General features: G+C 37.5%; 1 protein-coding gene and 1 non-coding gene across 2 annotated transcripts; one reads left to right on the top strand and one right to left on the bottom strand.

Moving 5' to 3' along the window:
- Positions 1 to 9,638: 9,638 nt before the first annotated feature.
- On the bottom strand, positions 9,639 to 9,745 carry LOC133030674 (small nucleolar RNA R71). Its single transcript, XR_009684220.1, has one exon. It is a non-coding gene; the product is annotated as a small nucleolar RNA R71 (small nucleolar RNA).
- Positions 9,746 to 11,229: 1,484 nt separating this feature from the next.
- Positions 11,230 to 13,116, top strand: LOC133030548 (uncharacterized). The gene is made up of 4 exons (XM_061103328.1): positions 11,230 to 11,817; positions 12,056 to 12,107; positions 12,237 to 12,802; positions 13,081 to 13,116. The coding sequence occupies exons 1-4, from the start codon at positions 11,230 to 11,232 to the stop codon at positions 13,114 to 13,116; spliced, it is 1,242 nt and encodes a 413-aa protein (XP_060959311.1).
- Positions 13,117 to 19,421: the final 6,305 nt, after the last annotated feature.

Consider the following 19,421-nt stretch of genomic DNA (forward strand, 5'->3'; position numbering starts at 1 on the left):
GAGAGAAAATTTTGAGCTCTAAAGTTCAAACTTTATTCCAACACACCAAAAAGCACCCAAACAGACTCAAACCAGCTTAAATAATATTAAAATAACCTTTGAATACTAAATCAAACACCAACAACAACTACATAACCCTTACCCTAAATATCATGCATAAAACTTAGCTTGAAACTGAAGGAATCACAAAGAGATGAGGTTGGGAGCTTACCTTGGGTTAAAATCACTACAAACTTGCTAGAATACTCAGAAATGAGCTGAAGAAATCCTCAAAGTGCTGCTGGTTTCTCAAGGATTTGAGAGAGAGAGAGAGAGGGTTTGAAGAGAGAGTGTGTGTGTAATGCTTCTAACTTTGAATAATTAATTAAAATATAATGTTTATCTAGTAAAATCCTCAAATAACATTCAGCTTAACTAATTTTAATAATATTTCACAAAAGGACAAATAACATCTCATGGTAAATGACTAATTTTCCCTTGTCTAAGCCAAAAAATAACCATGCCACCTAGGGGCATTTTGGTCAACTTATTACCTCGAATAATTTTGATATTCTCAATGTCTATCTTTATTGCACCGTTATAACTAAAATACTAAACCATAAGAAAATGTGATTCTATTGGCCAATCGTCGCCTTCCGATGTTGTCGGGCATAAAATATGAAAAACATGCAATTTCATATATAACGTAAATAATACATCTATAATTCAAATATATCTCCATAAATTCATATATCATAATTATAAATCTAATTTCATAACTAAGCTTTAATTATCTGCTAATTTATCATATTAAAATCAAGCGGTCTTTACAATTATCCCCCGTTAAAAGGATTTTGTCCTCGAAATCTAACTTGAACAACTCTGGATATTGAGCCCTCATATCAAACTTCAACTCCCAAGTGGCTTCCTCCAGCTTACTGTTTCTCCAGAGTACCTTGACGAAAGTTATGGTCTTGTTTCGAAAGACTTTATCTTTAATGTCTAAAATCTGAACTGGTTGTTCTTCGTATGATAAGTCCAACTGAAGTTCTAGGCTTTCATAACTCAGCACATGAGTGGGATCTGAAACATATTTTCGTAACATAGAGACATGAAATACGTTGTGGACTGCTGAAAGTGCTGGAAGCAAGGCCAGAAAATATGCTACTAGTCCAACCTTCTTGAGAATCTCGAAAGGCCTTGTAAACCTAGGGCATAACTTACCTTTTTCCCCAAAACGTTTGATCCCCTTCATCGGAGACACTTATAGGACGACATGATCTCTTACCTAAAATTCTATATTTTTGCATTTCGGATCTGCATAACTCTTCTGCCTACTCTGGGAGGAAAGCATTTTGGCCTTGATCTTTTCTATAGCCTCATTGGTCTGTTGTACTGATTTATGACCTAAATATTTCCTTTCTCCAATTTCATCCCAATGAATTAGAGATCTGCACTTCCTGCCATACAACATCTCATAGGGAGCCATCCATATGATACTTTGATAACTGTTGTTGTATGAGAATTCTATTAGTGGTAGGTACTTTCTCCAAGAGCCTTCAAAATCCCTTACGCATGCTCGTAGCATATCTTCAAGTATTTGTATTGTCCTCTCAGACTGGCCATCAGTCTAAGAATGGAAAGTTGTACTGAACTTCAATTTGGTACCCATGGCCCACTGGAGATTTTGCCAAAATTTTGAGGTGAACTTCAGATCCCTATCCTATATAATGGAATTCGGAGCCCCATGTAACCTCACTATTTCTTTCACGTATAACTCTACATATAGATCCACTGTAAATGTTGTTTTCACCCGTAGAAAATGTGCAGACTTAGTAAATTGATCCACCACAACCCAAATAGAATCATACATCCTTGTGGTTCTAGGTAGCCCAGCCACGAAATCCATAGTGATATCTTCCCATTTCTACTCAGGAAGATTCAGAGGCTGCAACAACCTTGCAGGTCTTTGGTGTTTAGCCTTAATCTGCTGACAAGTCAAGCACTGAGATACAAATTCTACCACATCTTTCTTCATCCCACACCACCAGTAGAAGAGTTTTAAATCTTGATACATTTTGGTAGTGCCAGGATGCAATGAGTAAGGAGTGGTATGAGCTTCCTTGAGAATTTCATTTCTAAGTTCCACGCTTCTTGGAATACAAACTCTGGTTCTATACAACAGCATCCCATTACCCAACACTGTATAATCTTTAGCTTGACTAGCTAAAACCTCTTATCAAATCTTCACCAGTTCTAGATCAGTTAACTGAGCAGCTTTAATTCTGTCTAACATATTAGATTTCAATGTCAAATTATTAAGTTTTCCTACAACAAACTCAATACCTGATCTGACCATATCATTTGCTAAGTGAGGCGAAATCTTGATCATACTAGTTACTTGCCCGAGACCCTTTCTACTAAGGGCATCTGCCACCACATTGGCCTTTCTGGGATGGTAAAGGATTTCATAGTCATAATCCTTAACCAACGTCTTTGCCTCATATTCAAATCTTTCTGAGTAAGGAAATATTTTAGGCTTTGTGATCGGTGTAAATCTCACACTTCACTTCGTAGAGATAATGCCGCCAAATCTTCAAAGCAAAAACTACCGCGACAAGTTCTAAATTGTGAGTTGGGTATCGCTGTTCATATTCCTTTAACTGATGGGATGCATAAGCAATGACCCGATCGACTTGCATCAAAACACACTCGAGACCCTGTCTATTTGCATCACAATACACAACGAACTTTTCTTTATCAGATGGTAGGGCTAATGCCGGAGCTGTGATCAATCTCTGTTTTAATTCCTAGAAGCTGGCTCTACCGGAGCTGTGACACACTAAGTCGTGAAAACCCTAGGTCAAGCAACCCCTAAAGTTGTATCTTCAATTCTTTAAGCTCTACTGGAGGCATATTGTACAGTGCCTTAGAAACTGGCTCTGCTCCAAGTGCTAAATCGATAATAAAATCGATTTCTTGCTATGGTGGTAAATCTAGAAGTTCATTAGGAAATACATCTAAAAATTCTTGAACCACTCTGACATCCTCTGGCCGAATTGATTGAGGGCTAGTTTAGCACAGCTTTTGAAAAAGCTAAAAGTTGCTTCTCAAAAAAGCTATGACAAAAAGGTGTTTGGTAAGTTGTTAAAAAATAGCTTATTGAAGAATTTATAAAAAAAGCTAGCTAAAAGCTAAAGCTGGTACAACCCAACTTTTGAAAAAAAGTATTTTGATTAAAAAACTATAATCAATTATTTTTTTACTAAAAATTTATTTAATTATTTATGATATATTACAAAAAATAAAAATATATTTTTAAAGGAGAAAATATTTAAAATAAATAATATTTAAGTTTTTATTTTATTGAAAAAAATATTTTATATTTATATTTATATTTTTATTATTAACAAACAATATCAATTTAAATTTTTTATAAACTACAATTCTTTTACAATTAATAAAAATATAATTTAATAATATTAAAAATTATATTTTATCAAATGTGTATAAATTTCTATTATAGAAAAAAAATTAAAAATATATAGAAAATAAAAATTTTATATAACATATTTTTTATATATATATTTGTGATTTTAATAAAATAGATTAAAATATTATTATTATTATTATAATTATTATTATAAAATCTTAACAACTCGTAGCACTTTAAAATTTATAATTTACAAAACACTCAGCTCAGCTTTTTTCTACAATTCTATAACAGTTGATTTTCCCTACGGCACAGTTACAGCTGCTTTTCACCACAGCACAGCTGTACCAAACTAGCCCTGAGACCGTGTGGATCCAATACCACTGCCAAAAACCCTCGACGTCCATCTTGTAATAATTCTCTAGCTTTCAATACTAAGATCACTGGAATTTGAGATCTCTAAACTGATCCCACAAATACAAATGGTTCATCACCCTCGAGTTGGAAGATCACCATTTTCCGCTTACAATCAATACTAGTTGAGTATTTGGACAAGAAATCCATTCCAAGTATGATATCAAAACTTGCTAAACCTAACTCCACTAAATCAGCACTCAACTCTCTATCCTCAATTCTGATCGGCATAGACCTAACCCTCCTTTTGGAGATAACTAATTCTTCACCAGGTACTAGAATTGCAAACCCCTTATCGTAACTCTACCCAATTTATCAAAAATCATGACTGCCACATAGGAATTAGTGGCCCCCAGAGTCAAACAATACAGAGAAGAAAGAGTTGTTGACCGAGAGCTGACCTGTAACAACTGAGGGACTGGCTTTTGCGTAAGCCTGAGTAAGAGCAAACACTCTTACTGGAGCAGGCTTTACTGCTGCCTTCTATTCTTCTTTCTTAAGCAGCAAACAGTCTCTCTTATAGTATCCAGGCTAACCACACTGGAAACATCCTCGCCCTTTACACTCACCCAGATGATGCTTCTTACAACTGGGACATTTTGGGTAAGTATATCAGGTTTTAGAACCATCCTTACGGTTTGCTCGACCCTAATTCCATCGGAACCTCTTGTCCTGATTTGAGCAACTAGGTGCAAATGGTGCCTTCCTCTTCTGGTCAGCGGTCGAGTCACTACTACCCCTACCATAGCTGTTACGAATTTTATGTTTACTACGCAATTATACGCAATCAAGTAGTATCTCACGCAAGTGAGGTCGAACCACAGAGAATTGGATTAAGTACTACTAAACTATACTTATGATTCTATTTGGTAAAATAATAATTTTTCAATTCTAAAGAAAATAACTCAAAAAATTTATAAAGAAAATAAACGACGATTAATCAAGATGAGAGATTAGGGAGGTGAATCCTGTTGATAAGTTATCAACGTTAATACCTAATTGCTATCCTTATCTTAATGTGAATGACAGATTATAAATTAACCTAACTCTTTTCAGATCTTTTAGGTTCTAAATCTTATGTTCTCTAATTAACTTCTTAATTAAATCAACATAAAATCAGCATTAAGCAATAATCTATTTGTCACTAAGGCTATGTAAATAATTTCGTTTCACATCAAAACCTAGACTATCCAATTTTAGCATTCTCAATTCTCACTTTTCAGATTTTGAATTGAGATCATTAAACATGTAAAAGGTGATCAAGCTTGCACATGGAATTAAACACAAATATAGATAGTATTCACAAACAAGATGAAGGAATGACAATTATTTATTAACTAGGCATAAACTTAAACAACATTCATCATCCTCCCTTAATGGGAAATTTAGTTCATCATAACTCTAAAAACATCCATGATTAATTCAGAAACAAAACTAAACATAAAAGGAAGAAATAAGGGTAAAAGAAAGAAACTAGAAGGTGATATCGCTCCGGGTCTTCAAGATAGCTTCCTCTCCACCTTCATCCACTTTTTAAGTCTTTTTCTGCTTAGGTTGACCTTCAGAGTCGTATTCCTTATAAAGGGATGAGAGGTGTGCCTCCAATTTAGAGAAAAATTAAAATTAGGTCAAATATGCGATTTCCGTACCTAGTCGCGACCAGCATTTAAGCTGGTCGCGACTATAGGCAAAACTCGAAAAACTGAGTTTCTGCCAATCCTCGAAGTCGCGACCATGAAAAATGGTCGCGACCTGGCTCTCTGGAGGTCGCGACTACTGACGCGTCTGGAGCCGAATTTTCCAATTTTTTACCAGTTTGTCCCATCTTTTCACCATTTGACTGAATTTGAACTTTAACACCCCGGGAACCTGAAACAATGAAAATCAAGCGTAAAACTGCTCCAAAAGACACCAATAGACGAGAAAATGCTAACTTTAAAGACCCGAAACATAGGCTAAATATAACCTAACAATAGACAGAGGTAGGAGTAGTGGCTTCACCAACAACCTGAGTCCCTTGGGACTCCTGGATGCACTCAACTACGCCCTCAGCTCGCACTGACTTTCCCACCATATCAGCATAGGTGGTGTTATCATCAGTGGTGATCATAAGGTCATGTTTGATTTTAGGGTTTAGTCCATCCAGGTACTTTTCTTTCTTACTGAAGTCAGTTGGCACAATTCTCGAAGCCAACCTGCCAGCCTATTGAACTGGGTTGTATATTCAGCAACAGACATATTTTCCTTTTGAGTCAGCTGAGTAATTTCTTTTCTCTTCGCGCTACGAACTGCCTTGTTATAGTACTTTGCATTGAACAATTCCTGGAACTCCTCCCAGGTAATGGTAGTAACATCCTGGGTCAGAGCCATCATATCCCACCAAACTAGGGCATCTTCCTGAATTGGAATGTGGCACAAGCCACTTTATTGTTACCGGTGACACCCATAAAGTTCAAAATTCGTGTAATAACTGTCATTCACTGTTCGACTTTCATCACATCGAGACCTCCCAAAAAGACTGGAAGTGCCTGCTTGTAGAACCTTTCATACAGTGGTTCCATCCGGTTCACAGAAGCAACCGATCCTGCCTGCACAGTAGGGGCAAAAGCCACCTGCATCTATGGAGCAAGCATTGCAGGAGCACCCTGCTGCCTCAGACATCTGATCTCATCTTCTTGTTCAATGATACTGGCTTGCATTGCTATAAACCTATTTTCCCAATCCTAGGCAGCCTATAGCGGGTTAATATCTCCCCGACCCCGTGCCTTGCCTCTAGGGCCTCTGCCTTAGCGTATATTCGGGGGAATTTGAACTCCCTGACTGCCACTGGATCTAACCGAGTTACCCTAGCTCCTCGTGTTTTTCCTGGCGTCCATTCTAATAAAACATCTTGCAAAACCAAGAGCTAGCCTCGTCAGATCACGATCAAGAATAATTGACTAATTACCGCTTATTTTAGAAATTAAAACATGCACCTATTCAGCTATCAGGCTTCTAACATGCTTCCTATCAAGCTTTTCTTATAACATACTAATAAAATAAACTACTAAAGTAATAAAGGCTTACTGATACGTGAGTTGACCTTATCTCTAATGATAATTGTACATATCGTGACAATCTTCGGAAGACAACCTGGCAACTCTGATACCAAATTGTAACACACTACTAGTTTAAACGTGTTATCGTGATTTTATATTAATTGTGCAATTCATTGCTAATCAACGAGTTTATTGAAAATCGCGTCCGTAGCTCTATAGTTATGATTTCTTTATTTGGCAAAATTGTTAGTAATTGTAGGAATTTGTTAAGTTCTTTGCGTAATGTTTCTTTTCATTTTGTAAAACGATCAGCAAATGTAACGGCTCATTTCTTTGCGAGGGCCTCTATATCTCACCCTTATCGCCTTTTCAATATGGACACTGTTCCAGTTGAGTTGTTGCCTAGTTTGGTAACATAGTTTTTCGTTTAATAAAATGACTTTCATTTTCAATAATAAAAAAAAAACTTTGCTTAATTACTATTAATATTAAAAATAACTAACTTTTATAAAACTGGGATCCCGAGTTTAAAATATTTACAACTGATTCAAAATACTTGATACAAAAGTTGTCGCCTAACAATTATACAAAATACAACCAGCTGTCCCAAAGATCGCACACTCCGGATCTAACCACCCTGACATGTACAATCCTCATCTGCTCGCTCTCACGGCTGCTCAACCTTAGCCTTGCTGTGAATTAATTTTTATTTATTTATTATTATAAATTTTTATTTTAATTTAAGTTTGTTTAAAAGGAAATAAATAAAATAGTCTAATCTATCCTTAAATCAAACATGGTTTACTTTCCGCATAATCTATTCTTGTCCAATCCAGTCCAATCTTGCATACCAAACAAGTCTTAGTGCTTAAAGAGAGTAAAAATAAACTTTTGAACAAATGTGTAATACTTATTCAAGTCATAATCTAGAGTAAGTATTTCTATATATATTCTTTCTTATTCCACATTTATATATATAATATATATATTTTGTAATATATGTTGCTGTATTTAATTTTTTTGTTAGTGCTTTGTTAGGTTATAATTAACCTATATTTCGGGTCTTTAAAGTTAGCATTATCTCGTCTATTGGTGTCTTTTGGAGCAGTTTTACGCTTGATTTTTATTATTTCAGGTTCCCGGGGTGTTAAAGTTCGAATTCAGTCAAATGGCGAAAAACTGGGACAAACTTGGAAAAAATTGGAAAATTCGGCTCCAGACGCATCAGTAGTCGCGACCTCCAGAGAGCCAGGTCGCGACCCTTTTTCCTGGTCGCGACCCTGGTCGCGACTTCGTGAGTTTGGCAGAAACTCGGTTTTTCGAGTTTTGCCTGTAGTCGCGACCAGCTTAAATGCTAGTCGCGACTAGGTACGGAATCGCAGATTTCTGAATTAATCATGGATGTTTTTAGAGTTATTATGAACTAAATTTCCCAATAAGGGAGGATGATGATTGTTGTTTAAGTTTATGCCTAGTTAATAAATAATTGTCATTCCTTTATCTTGTGTGTGAATACTATCTTTATTTGTGTTTAATTCCATGTGCAAGCTTGATCACCTTTTACATGTTTAATGATCTCAATTCGAAATCTGAAAAGTGAGAATTGAGAATGCTAAAATTTGGATAGTCTAGGTTTTGATGTAAAACGAAAGTATTTACATAGCCTTAGTGACTAATAGATTATTGCTTAACGCTGATTTTGTGTTGATCTAGTTAAGAAGTTAATTAGAGAACATATTATTTAGAACCTAAAAGATCTGAAAAGAGTTAGGTTAATTTATCATCTGTCTTTCACATTGAGATAAGGATAGCAATTAGGTATTAACGTAGGTAGCTTATCAACAGGATTCACCTCCCTAATCTCTCATCTTGATTAATCTTCGTTTATTTTCTCTTTAATTTCTGAGTTATTTACTTTTAAATTGCAATCTTGTTATTTTACCGAATAGAATCATAAGTATAATTTAGTAGTACTTAATCCAATTCCCTGTGGTTCGACCTCACTTGCGTGAGATACTACTTGATACGTACACTTGCGTAATAAACAGAATTTTCGTAAAAAGTTTTTGGCGCCGTTGCGGGGGAATTGTTTAAAGATTAATATTACACAAAATTATACTAACTTCTACTTTGGTATATTTTCTCTTGCTTATTTTTCTAACCTTTTTCTTGCAATATTTTCGTGATCTATTTCAGGAATCATAAGTGTATGTGCCGTCAAGGACAAGCTGTGATATTACCAGTTGATCCCGAAATCGAGAAAACTTGTAGGAGAAACCGAAAGAACAAGAGGCAAGAGGGAGTTTCAAAGAATCGCCGAAACTTCAGACATCATGGTTGCGAATGCTGCAAACAATGGAGGCAATAACGGTAACAATGGTGGCGCAGTAGAAGATCAAGCTAATGGTCGCAGCTTGAGAGATTACATTCTCCCTACTCTGACGGGAGTGCAGTCGTGTATCAGGCCACCGGCAGTGGATGCAAATAACTTTGAGATCAAACCTGCCATACTTCAAATGGTGCAGTCTTCAATTCAGTTGGGTGGCCTCCCTTCTGAAGATCCTAACCTGCATCTCTCTAACTTCATGGAACTTTGTGAAAGTTTTAAAGTTAATGGAGTTAGTGACGATGCTATTCGACTGAGACTGTTCCCATTCTCTCTTAGAGAACGAGCCAAGAGTTGGCTAAACTCCTTGCCACCCAACTCTATCGCCACCTGGAATGATCTGGCAACGAAATTCTTGTCAAAGTTCTTTCCTCCAGCTAAGTCTTCAAAGCTGAGAGGAGAAATCAATAAGTTCTGCCAACACGATAATGAATCTCTCCATGAGGCTTGGGAGAGGTTTAAAGATCTTATCAGAAAGTGCCCTCACCATGGAATAGAGAAGTGGATGCTGGTCCACAACTTCTACAATGGGTTGGTAGGAAACACAAGAACTTTGATAGATGCAGCAGCTGGAGGAGCCTTTATGAGGAAGAGTGCTAATGAGGCTTATAATCTATTGGAGGAGATGGCTCTAAACAATCAACAGTGGCCAACTGAGAGGAGTCAATCAAAGAAGGTAGCTGGTGTGTTAGAGGTTGATGCCATCACAAAGTTTACAGCACAGGTTGAGGCATTGACAAAGATAATTGCAGGGCAAGCTAAACAAGCCCAAGTTGTGTGTGAGTTATGTGGGGGAAGCCATCACTTTTTCAGAATGTCAAGCTGATGTGGATGATTTTCCAATGGATGAAGCTAAAGCCATTGGGAATTATTCACAGAACAACAACAACAACTATGGGTTCAACTAGGGTAATAACCGAAGAAACAGTGGGTTCTATCAGCAACAAAATCAGAACCAGAATCAGAATCAACAGTTTAATCAGCAACAAACCTCTAGTGGAAATTCTAGTTTGCAGACAGATTTACTGCTTCAATTCATGACTGAAACTAGATCTTCAATCAAAGACCTGCAGACACAGATGGGCCAACTAGCAACTCAAGTAGCAACCCGTCCTCAAGGGAATTTGCCTAGCACAACTGAAGTAAACCCCAAGGAAAACTGCAAGGCAATTACCCTGAGAAGCGGTAAAAATTATGATGGTCCTGAAATGCCACAACTAGTGAATGGAGAAAAGGAGAATGAAGAGCAACCGATGTCAACCCCAACACCCACTCCAACGAAGGCTACTGATAGTCAAACACAGCCACAGCAGTCTCCACCAACTAATAGTGATCACCATGTAAAAATACCATACCCTCAAAGGCTTAGAAAGTCAAGCTTAGACAAGCAGTTCACCAAATTCCTGGAAGTTTTCAAAAGACTTCACATTAACATTCCCTTTGCTGAAGCTTTAGAGCAGATGCCAAGTTATGTGAAGTTTATGAAGGAAATCCTGTCAAAGAAGAGAAAGATGGAGGATTATGAGACAGTGGCTCTAACTGAAGAGTGCAGCGCCATCCTACAGAAGAAACTCCCTCCTAAACTCAGAGATCCAGGGAGTTTCACTATTCCTTGTACTATAGGGAAAATTGAGGGAATAAATGCACTTTGTGACTTGGGAGCCAGCATTAACTTGATGCCTCTATCGGTGTTTAAAAGACTGCAGTTGGGTGAAGCAAAGCCAACAACAGTAACTCTCCAATTAGCGGACCGATCACTAGCCTATCCTAGAGGAGTCATTGAGGATGTGTTAGTTAAGGTTGACAAGTTCATCTTTCCAGCTGACTTCATCGTTTTGGATATGGAAGAAGATAGCAATGTCCCAATTATTCTTGGGAGACCATTCTTGGCAACTGGCCAAGCCTTGATCGATGTTCAGAAGGGTGAATTAAAGCTGAGAGTCCAAGGAGAAGAAGTGGTATTTAATGTGCTAAAGGCTATGACGTACCCAAAGGCAAGTGATAATTGTTTCTTCATTGACTTGATTGATGAAATGGTGAGTGAGAAAAAGCTGCTAGATGATCCTCTTGAACTAAGTCTAACTGAAGATGAATTGACAGAGCAAGAAGGACAAGAGGTCATGGGGTATGTGAAGTGGCTTGATTCCTATGGGCCTTTGAACAGAAGATATTTTGAGGAATTGGGAGCAGTTCCAAAAGAGCTAAAGCCATCTACTGAAAAGCCTCCAGAACTTGAATTGAAGGTGCTTCCTAGTCACTTGAGGTATGAATTTTTGGGTCAAGATAAAAAGCTGTCAGTTATTGTTTCAGCTTCTCTCTCTGATGTGGAAACTGATAGACTTTTGAGGGTACTCCGAGCTCATAATAAGGCCATCTCTTGGAAACTAGGTGATGTTAAAGGAATCAGTCCTTCAACAGTGATGCATCGAATTCTCATGGAAGACAATGCCAAACCAACTATTGATGCTCAACGTAGACTCAATCCACCCATGAAAGAAGTAGTCGGAAAAGAAGTAGTTAAGTGGTTGGATGTTGGAGTTGCTTATCCTATTTCAGATAGTAAGTGGGTTAGCCCGGTGCAAGTGGTCCCGAAGAAAGGTGGAATGACGGTGATCAAGAATGAAAAGAATGAGTTGATTCCTACAAGAACGATCCTTTGGTTGGAGGATCTGCATCGATTATAGGAAACTCAACAAGGCAACAAGAAAAGATCACTTCCCTTTGCCCTTCATTGATCAAATGCTAGACAGATTAGCGGGGCAAGAATATTACTATTTTCTTGATGGATATTCTGGATACCACCAGATAGCTATAGCACCTGAAGATCAGGAGAAGACTACTTTAACATGTCCCTATGGTACCTTTGCTTTCAGAAGAATGCCCTTTGGCTTGTGCAATGCCCCTGCTACTTTTCAAAGGTGTATGATGGCTATCTTTTCAGATCTGATTGAATCTTGTATTGAAATTTTTATGGATGATTTCTCAGTGTTTGGTTCTTCCTTTGATCATTGTTTGGAAAATCTGGAAAAAGTACTAACAAGGTGCGAGAAGTCTAACTTGGTGTTAAACTGGGAGAAGTGCCACTTTATGGTAACAGAAGGAATTGTTCTTGGGCATAAAATTTCAAAGGCAGGAATTGAGGTGGATAAGGCAAAGGTTTCAACAATAGAAAATTTGCCACCTCCAGTTTCTGTAAAAGGAGTGAGGGGTTTCCTAGGACATGCTGGCTTCTACCGCAGATTTATCAAGGACTTCTCTAAAATCTCAAAACCTTTATCTAGCTTACTTGTAAATGGAGTTCCATTTGAGTTTGGAGAAGACTGTTTAAAAGCTTTCAAGATTTTAAAGGAGAAATTGATTACAGCACCGATAGTAACTTCACCGAATTGGGAACTGCCGTTTGAGTTGATGTGTGACGCTAGTGACTATGCCATTGGAGCGGTTTTGGGTCAGAGAGTTGACAGAGTATTCCACACAATCTACTATGCTAGTAGAACTCTGAATGATGCTCAATTAAACTACGCCACTACAGAGAAAGAAATGTTGGCAATAGTATTTGCTTGTGACAAATTTCGACCCTACCTGATTGGAAATAAGGTAATTGTCTACACAGATCATTCAGTAATCAAATACCTTATGACCAAGAAGGATGCCAAACCAAGACTGATTCGGTGGGTACTTTTACTTCAAGAGTTCGACTTAGAGATAAAAGATAAAAAGGGCACCGAGAACCTGGTAGCAGACCACTTGTCAAGATTAGAGCTGCAAGAGAGTCAGAATACAAAGGAGGTACAAATAAATGAGCAATTTCCTGATGAACAACTCTTTAGTGTGAGGGAAAGCCTGATGGTACCGTGGTACGCTGACTATGTTAATTTCTTGGCTGCAAAAATAACTCCACCCGAGCTTTCGCGTCAACAATTGAAGAAATTCTTTTCTGAGGTGAAACATTACTATTGGGAAGAACCAATCCTCTACAAGCACTGCGCTGATCAGATAATAAGGAGATGTGTGCCTGAAGAGGAGATGTATTCTATCCTAAATCACTGTCATGCTTTACCATGTGGGGGACATTTTAGTGGAAATAGAACGGTACGCAAAGGTGTTGCAAAGTGGATTCTTTTGGCCAACGCTATTCAAGGATGCTACTACCTTTGTAAAGGCATGTGATCGTTGTCAACGAACAGGTAATATCTCAAGAAGAAACGAGATGCCTTTAACAGGAATTTTAGAAGTTGAATTGTTTGATGTGTGGGGAATAGACTTTATGGGTCCTTTTCCTTCATCCTTTAGCAATCAGTACATTCTTTTGGCTGTTGATTATGTGTCCAAATGGGTCGAAGCTTCAACTACACCTCAAAATGATGGAAAGACAGTTCTCCGCTTCTTACAAAAGAACATTTTTACTCGGTTTGGTACTCCTCGAGCAATAGTAAGCGATGAAGGGAGCCACTTCTGTAACAAGCAGTTTGAAGCACTTCTTTCAAGATATGGTGTCCGACATCGAACTGCTTTACCATACCATCCCCAAAGTAATGGCCAAGCTGAAATTTCTAACCGAGAGATTAAGATGATTCTAGAGAAAACAGTGCAAAGATCAAGGAAAGATTGGTCAAGGAAGTTAGATGACGCACTGTGGGCATACAGAACTGCTTTCAAAACACCGATTGACATGTCCCCATATCGGTTGGTGTTTGGAAAGGCTTGTCATTTACCAGTGGAGTTAGAGCATAGAGCTTTTTGGGCCATGAAGACTCTTAACATGGAACTAAAAGCTGCAGGGGAGAAAAGGCATTACAATTTGAATGAGCTAGATGAGTTTCGGAACGAAGCCTATGAAAACGCAAAGATATACAAGGAGAGAACTAAAAAGTGGCACGATCAAGGTCTAATACGGAAAGAGTTTCAACCAGGGCAGCAAGTGTTACTCTTTAATTCAAGGCTGAAACTGTTTCCTGGAAAGTTGAAATCAAGATGGTCGGGACCATTCACGGTGGTCAAGGTGTTTCCTTATGGAGCGGTGGAGTTAAAAGGTGAAAGTCCAACAACTTTCAAAGTTAATGGACAGCGTTTAAAGCTCTACTTGGGAGGTCAATTTGACCAAGTCAAGTCCGCCATGATCTTGGCGCCACTTTGAAGTGCAAGGCTCAGCGTCCAGCTGTATGACGATAAACACAGCGCTTCTGGGAGGCAACCCAATTATTTTAGTTAGACTGTTGATTATGTTTTAGTCTGCTTTAATATTGTTAGTATTTTCAATTTTTAGACTAGTACCAGACATTATTTCTTTTTAATTGAATCGTGAAAAGCTTCAAAAAAAAAAAAAATAAAAAATAATTTTCGACCTGAAGCCCAGTAGTCGCGACTAGCCTTATGCCTAGTCGCGACCTATTTTCAAAGTCGCGACCTCAGTCGCGACCTCCTGATGTTCCAGAAAGGCAGGAAATTTTCTCGTTAGCTAGTCGCGACTAGCCTTAGGCCAAGTCGCGACTTGCTCACCAGAATTTCTATAAATTCACACTTTCCCCCTCATTCAACCCTACACAAACAAAATTCAAATTTCAAATCCTCTCAGTCGACCCTACCCCCTTTTCATCTCAAAAATTCAATTTTTCATCTCCAATCTTCAATCTTTTCATCTTTTCTCAAATTCCTTAAACCAAATCTAATCAAAAACCCAATTTCACTCAACAATCTACACATATCATCAAAACCCACACCAAAAAAATAACCCAAATCCAAAAATCACCATTGTTTTTACCTTCAACCTCAAGCTTTCAAGAACATTCAACAATGGAGGTGGAGTAAAGCTTTTTCGGGTTTGTAAGTATCACTTTCTTCATTCTTTCAAGAATTTGATTAATTATTTTTAGATTTTGAGTGATATTGTGTGTGGTGCAAAAATATTGATGATATTGGGTTTGTTTTTATTGTATTGTGGTATTGAGTGTTTGGGAATATTGTTTGAGTGAATTTTTATTTTTGGGATAGAGAAAATTTAAGGGGAGGTGCTGCCCAATTTTTCTTAGAAAAAAAAAAGTTTTAGAAAAAAAAGTTTCAGAAAAAAAAAAAATCGAAAAAAAAAATTGAAAAAAAAAATAAAAAGAAAAGGAAAAATGGCACCAAAGAGGACTAGGAATGTTGAGGAAGGTTCGTCTTCGAACCCACCACCAACGGGTTTTGATAGAACCCGCTTTGGCAGTATCGAGGCCCACAATCGCTTCGTAAGGTTGAAGAATAGAGCTTATATTGAAGATCGGGGTATTGAATTCCCGGAAAATCCATTGAGGCGCCAACCTCGGTTTGAAACGATCAGAGCGCAAATTGAAAGGATGAAGTGGGGAAGCTTTGTGGATACTCGGGGTCGGGCTAATGTTACTATGGCCTGTGAATTCCTTGCGAATTGGCCCGACCGTCGGAATGGGGAAGTAAAAGTGCGTGGAAAGAAAGTTCCCGCCACTGCTGATGCATTCAATGTGATGTTCTCTGTCCCAGATTACACTAGGGAGGAACAACGCCTCCGAATTATTGAGGAGGAAGAGCAGTTTGATATGGTGGATGTCGCAGAGACAGTGGGATTTCCTGGGTTGAGATTCCATGACAATGATGGCACCGAGGGGTCGCCCAATATTCTATACCGGTGTGAGCTAAACCTGGTGGCAAAAACATGGATGTACTTTGTGAGTGCTCGGTTAGTGCCCAACAAGCATTTTTCCGATGTCCAAATGGATCGCCTAAAATATGTGTACGCCATAATGAAGGGGTACAACATTAACATTGGACAAGTCATAAGGCAAAGCATTGACCAAATCGTGCAAGGAGCCACAGGAGGTGGTTTTGGTTTGGCGGGAGTTATCACAGAACTCTGCGGGGCATATGAAGTTCCCCAGTTAGAGTTTGACAACACGGTGTTGCCACTTCGCAAGATGGACATCGCCTTTGTCAACAGGCTGAAAGAGCCACACCCCTATGGCCAGCCACCACCTGATGCACCGCAAGGGCGTAGGCGGCAACGTGAGCCCAGTGTTGAAGAAGAAGAAGAGGAGAAACCACTACAATTGCCTGGGCACATCGATCCTACAACACAATACACTCGTGCACAGCTGAGTTATATAATTCAGCAGAACAACCACATGCAACAATACATGGTGCAGAGGAGTATCTATGATGAGGGACAAGTTCAGCAACTCAACTCTCTTATCAACAGAATGAACATTGGGATTGATGACCCGAACTACTTGGCACAACCTCCTCGATTCTATCCCTATGACCAGCCGCCACCACCCAACCCTTTCTGAAAGGGTCTCAGGTAAGTTTATTCTCTCTGCATATTACTGTATACATTGGGGACAATGTAATATTTAGTTTGGGGGGAGAGACTTAAAAATTTTAAATTCTGCACTTTAATTTCTGCATTTTAATTTTCTGTTTTAGTTAAGGAATGGCAATAAGCTTCATGATAGTTGTATACTGCTGATTAGTGTGATGTGATCTGAAATTGTAAAATAACTGTGTGCTTGATTCTGTTAACTCTTTGGATTAGTTTGGATGCTTAGAAACCTGTGTACAATTGCAATTACTCAATTTATGAAAATTGTTATAATTGTTTTACTATGGTTTGTGGTAAGATTGACAGGATAGCTTAGAACTTGCATGTTTATTCTTTTGAGACGAAATTCTTGATAGTGTTCAATTGGAATATGACTTAGGCATTTGTTGGATAGTTTGAGCCTTTCAAGCCTACCATAATAATGTTTATCCCTAGTTAACCCTATTGAGCCTAAACCCGTTATGTTTTTCACCCATTGATCCGAAAATTTTTAACCATACTATTGATTTTTCTTCACCATTATATGCATGATATCATAAGCTAAATAATTAGTTTGGGGGAGAGAAATATTTAGTGTGAGAAAATAGTTAGAGGGAGAAGAACTTGTAAGATTGAGAAAAGAAAAAATGTGTAATTCAATGTCACTGAAAAAAATTGAAATGATGATGAAATATGAATGATGAAAAAAAAAAACACAATAAAAAGTAAGAATGTGTTTGAAAAAAAAAACTCAGTGATGTTGGGAAAAATAATAGAGATATCTTCTCTCAATCTTGGTAAATGTGGGAACACTATGGGGTTTTGAAAAAGAAAAGTAAGAAGCTTGGGGGTTCTGTTTGTGTGCTTATGATATCTTGAGCCAAAATTGTCTCTTGCCTATCCCTGAATATCTGAGCCATATTACCTAAGCCTTGAAAAGACCTAATGATTCCAAAGAATACTGTCAACATTAGTGGAGAAAGGTAAGCATGCAAGCTTATGAGTTATCGGGTTGTGGAACTAATGGAAAGAGTAAAACTTTTATAATAATGTTTCATATTTGAGTAGATTGTTGCAGTTGTACATAGTGTTATTAATTGAGCATCCGAGTTAATTGTTAGAGTTAGTAGGATCGAAATTCTAGTTTATGCAAGGAAGAAAACAGAGCATGAGTCAGCAGCGTAGTGATTATCTGATAGCGTAGTTAGTTTTTTTTATCTTACTCGGGGGCGAGTAAGAATCTAGTTTGGGGGATTTTGTTAGGTTATAATTAACCTATATTTCGGGTCTTTAAAGTTAGCATTATCTCGTCTATTGGTGTCTTTTGGAGCAGTTTTACGCTTGATTTTCATTATTTCAGGTTCCCGGGGTGTTAAAGTTCGAATTCAGTCAAATGGCGAAAAACTGGGACAAACTTGGAAAAAATTGGAAAATTCTGCTCCAGACGCATCAGTAGTCGCGACCTCCAGAGAGCCAGGTCGCGACCCTTTTTCCTGGTCGCGACCCTGGTCGCGACTTCGTGAGTTTGGCAAAAACTCGGTTTTTCGAGTATTGCCTGTAGTCACGACCAGCTTAAATGCTAGTCGCGACTAGGTACGGAAATCGCAGATTTGACCTAATTTTGATTTTTCACTCAATTGGAGGCACACCACTCATCCCTATATAAGGAATACGACATTGAAGGTCAGAACTAAGCAAAAACAGACCTAATAGTGGAGGCAAGTGGAGAGGAAGCTATCTTGAAGACCCGGAGCGATACCACCTTCTAGTTTCTTTCTTTTACCCTTTTTATTCTTCTTTATGTTTGTTTTTATTTCTGAATTAATCATGAATGTTTTTAGAGTTATTATGAACTAAATTTCCCAATAAGGGAGGATGATGATTGTTGTTTAAGTTTATGCCTAGTTAATAAATAATTGTCATTCCTTTATCTTGTGTGTGAATACTATCTTTATTTGTGTTTAATTCCATGTGCAAGCTTGATCACCTTTTACATGTTTAATGATCTCAATTCGAAATCTGAAAAGTGAGAATTGAGAATGCTAAAATTTGGATAGTCTAGGTTTTGATGTAAAACGAAAGTATTTACATAGCCTTAGTGACTAATAGATTATTGCTTAATGCTGATTTTGTGTTGATCTAGTTAAGAAGTTAATTAGAGAACATATTATTTAGAACCTAAAAGATCTGAAAAGAGTTAAGTTAATTTATAATCTGTCTTTCACATTGAGATAAGGATAGCAATTAGGTATTAACGCAGGTAGCTTATCAACAGGATTCACCTCCCTAATCTCTCATCTTGATTAATCTTCGTTTATTTTCTCTTTAATTTCTGAGTTATTTACTTTTAAATTGCAATCTTGTTATTTTACCGAATAGAATCATAAGTATAATTTAGTAGTACTTAATCCAATTCCCTGTGGTTCGACCTCACTTGCGTGAGATACTACTTGATACGTACACTTGCGTAATAAACAGAATTTTCGTAACATGCTTGTATTAAAAATGAAAGCTATTCCAATTTTTAAGAGAGGTTATACATGCTTGTAATTAAGTGTTACTCGTGTATATTGAATATAGTGCTGAAAACATAAAATTTAAATATAGATGTAATAATACAAATTTTGAAACGTAAAAATTACTCCCACGATTAATTTATTTTTTTTCTATTTCATTTATTATTTAAATAGACATTTGTTTGAAAGTTTCATTGCAACCTTCTAGTTTTCATGAACTGTAATGTAATTTGGATAAAAAAAAAATAGTGTTTGGTAATTAACACTTAACAATTTATTTCTACGGGATCAATTTTACTATACTAGTTGCAATACATAAAATTTTAAATACCAATGACAATAATAA

Source organism: Cannabis sativa, chromosome 8 (assembly GCF_029168945.1).
Source record: "Cannabis sativa cultivar Pink pepper isolate KNU-18-1 chromosome 8, ASM2916894v1, whole genome shotgun sequence".
NCBI classification, from domain to species: domain Eukaryota; kingdom Viridiplantae; phylum Streptophyta; class Magnoliopsida; order Rosales; family Cannabaceae; genus Cannabis; species Cannabis sativa.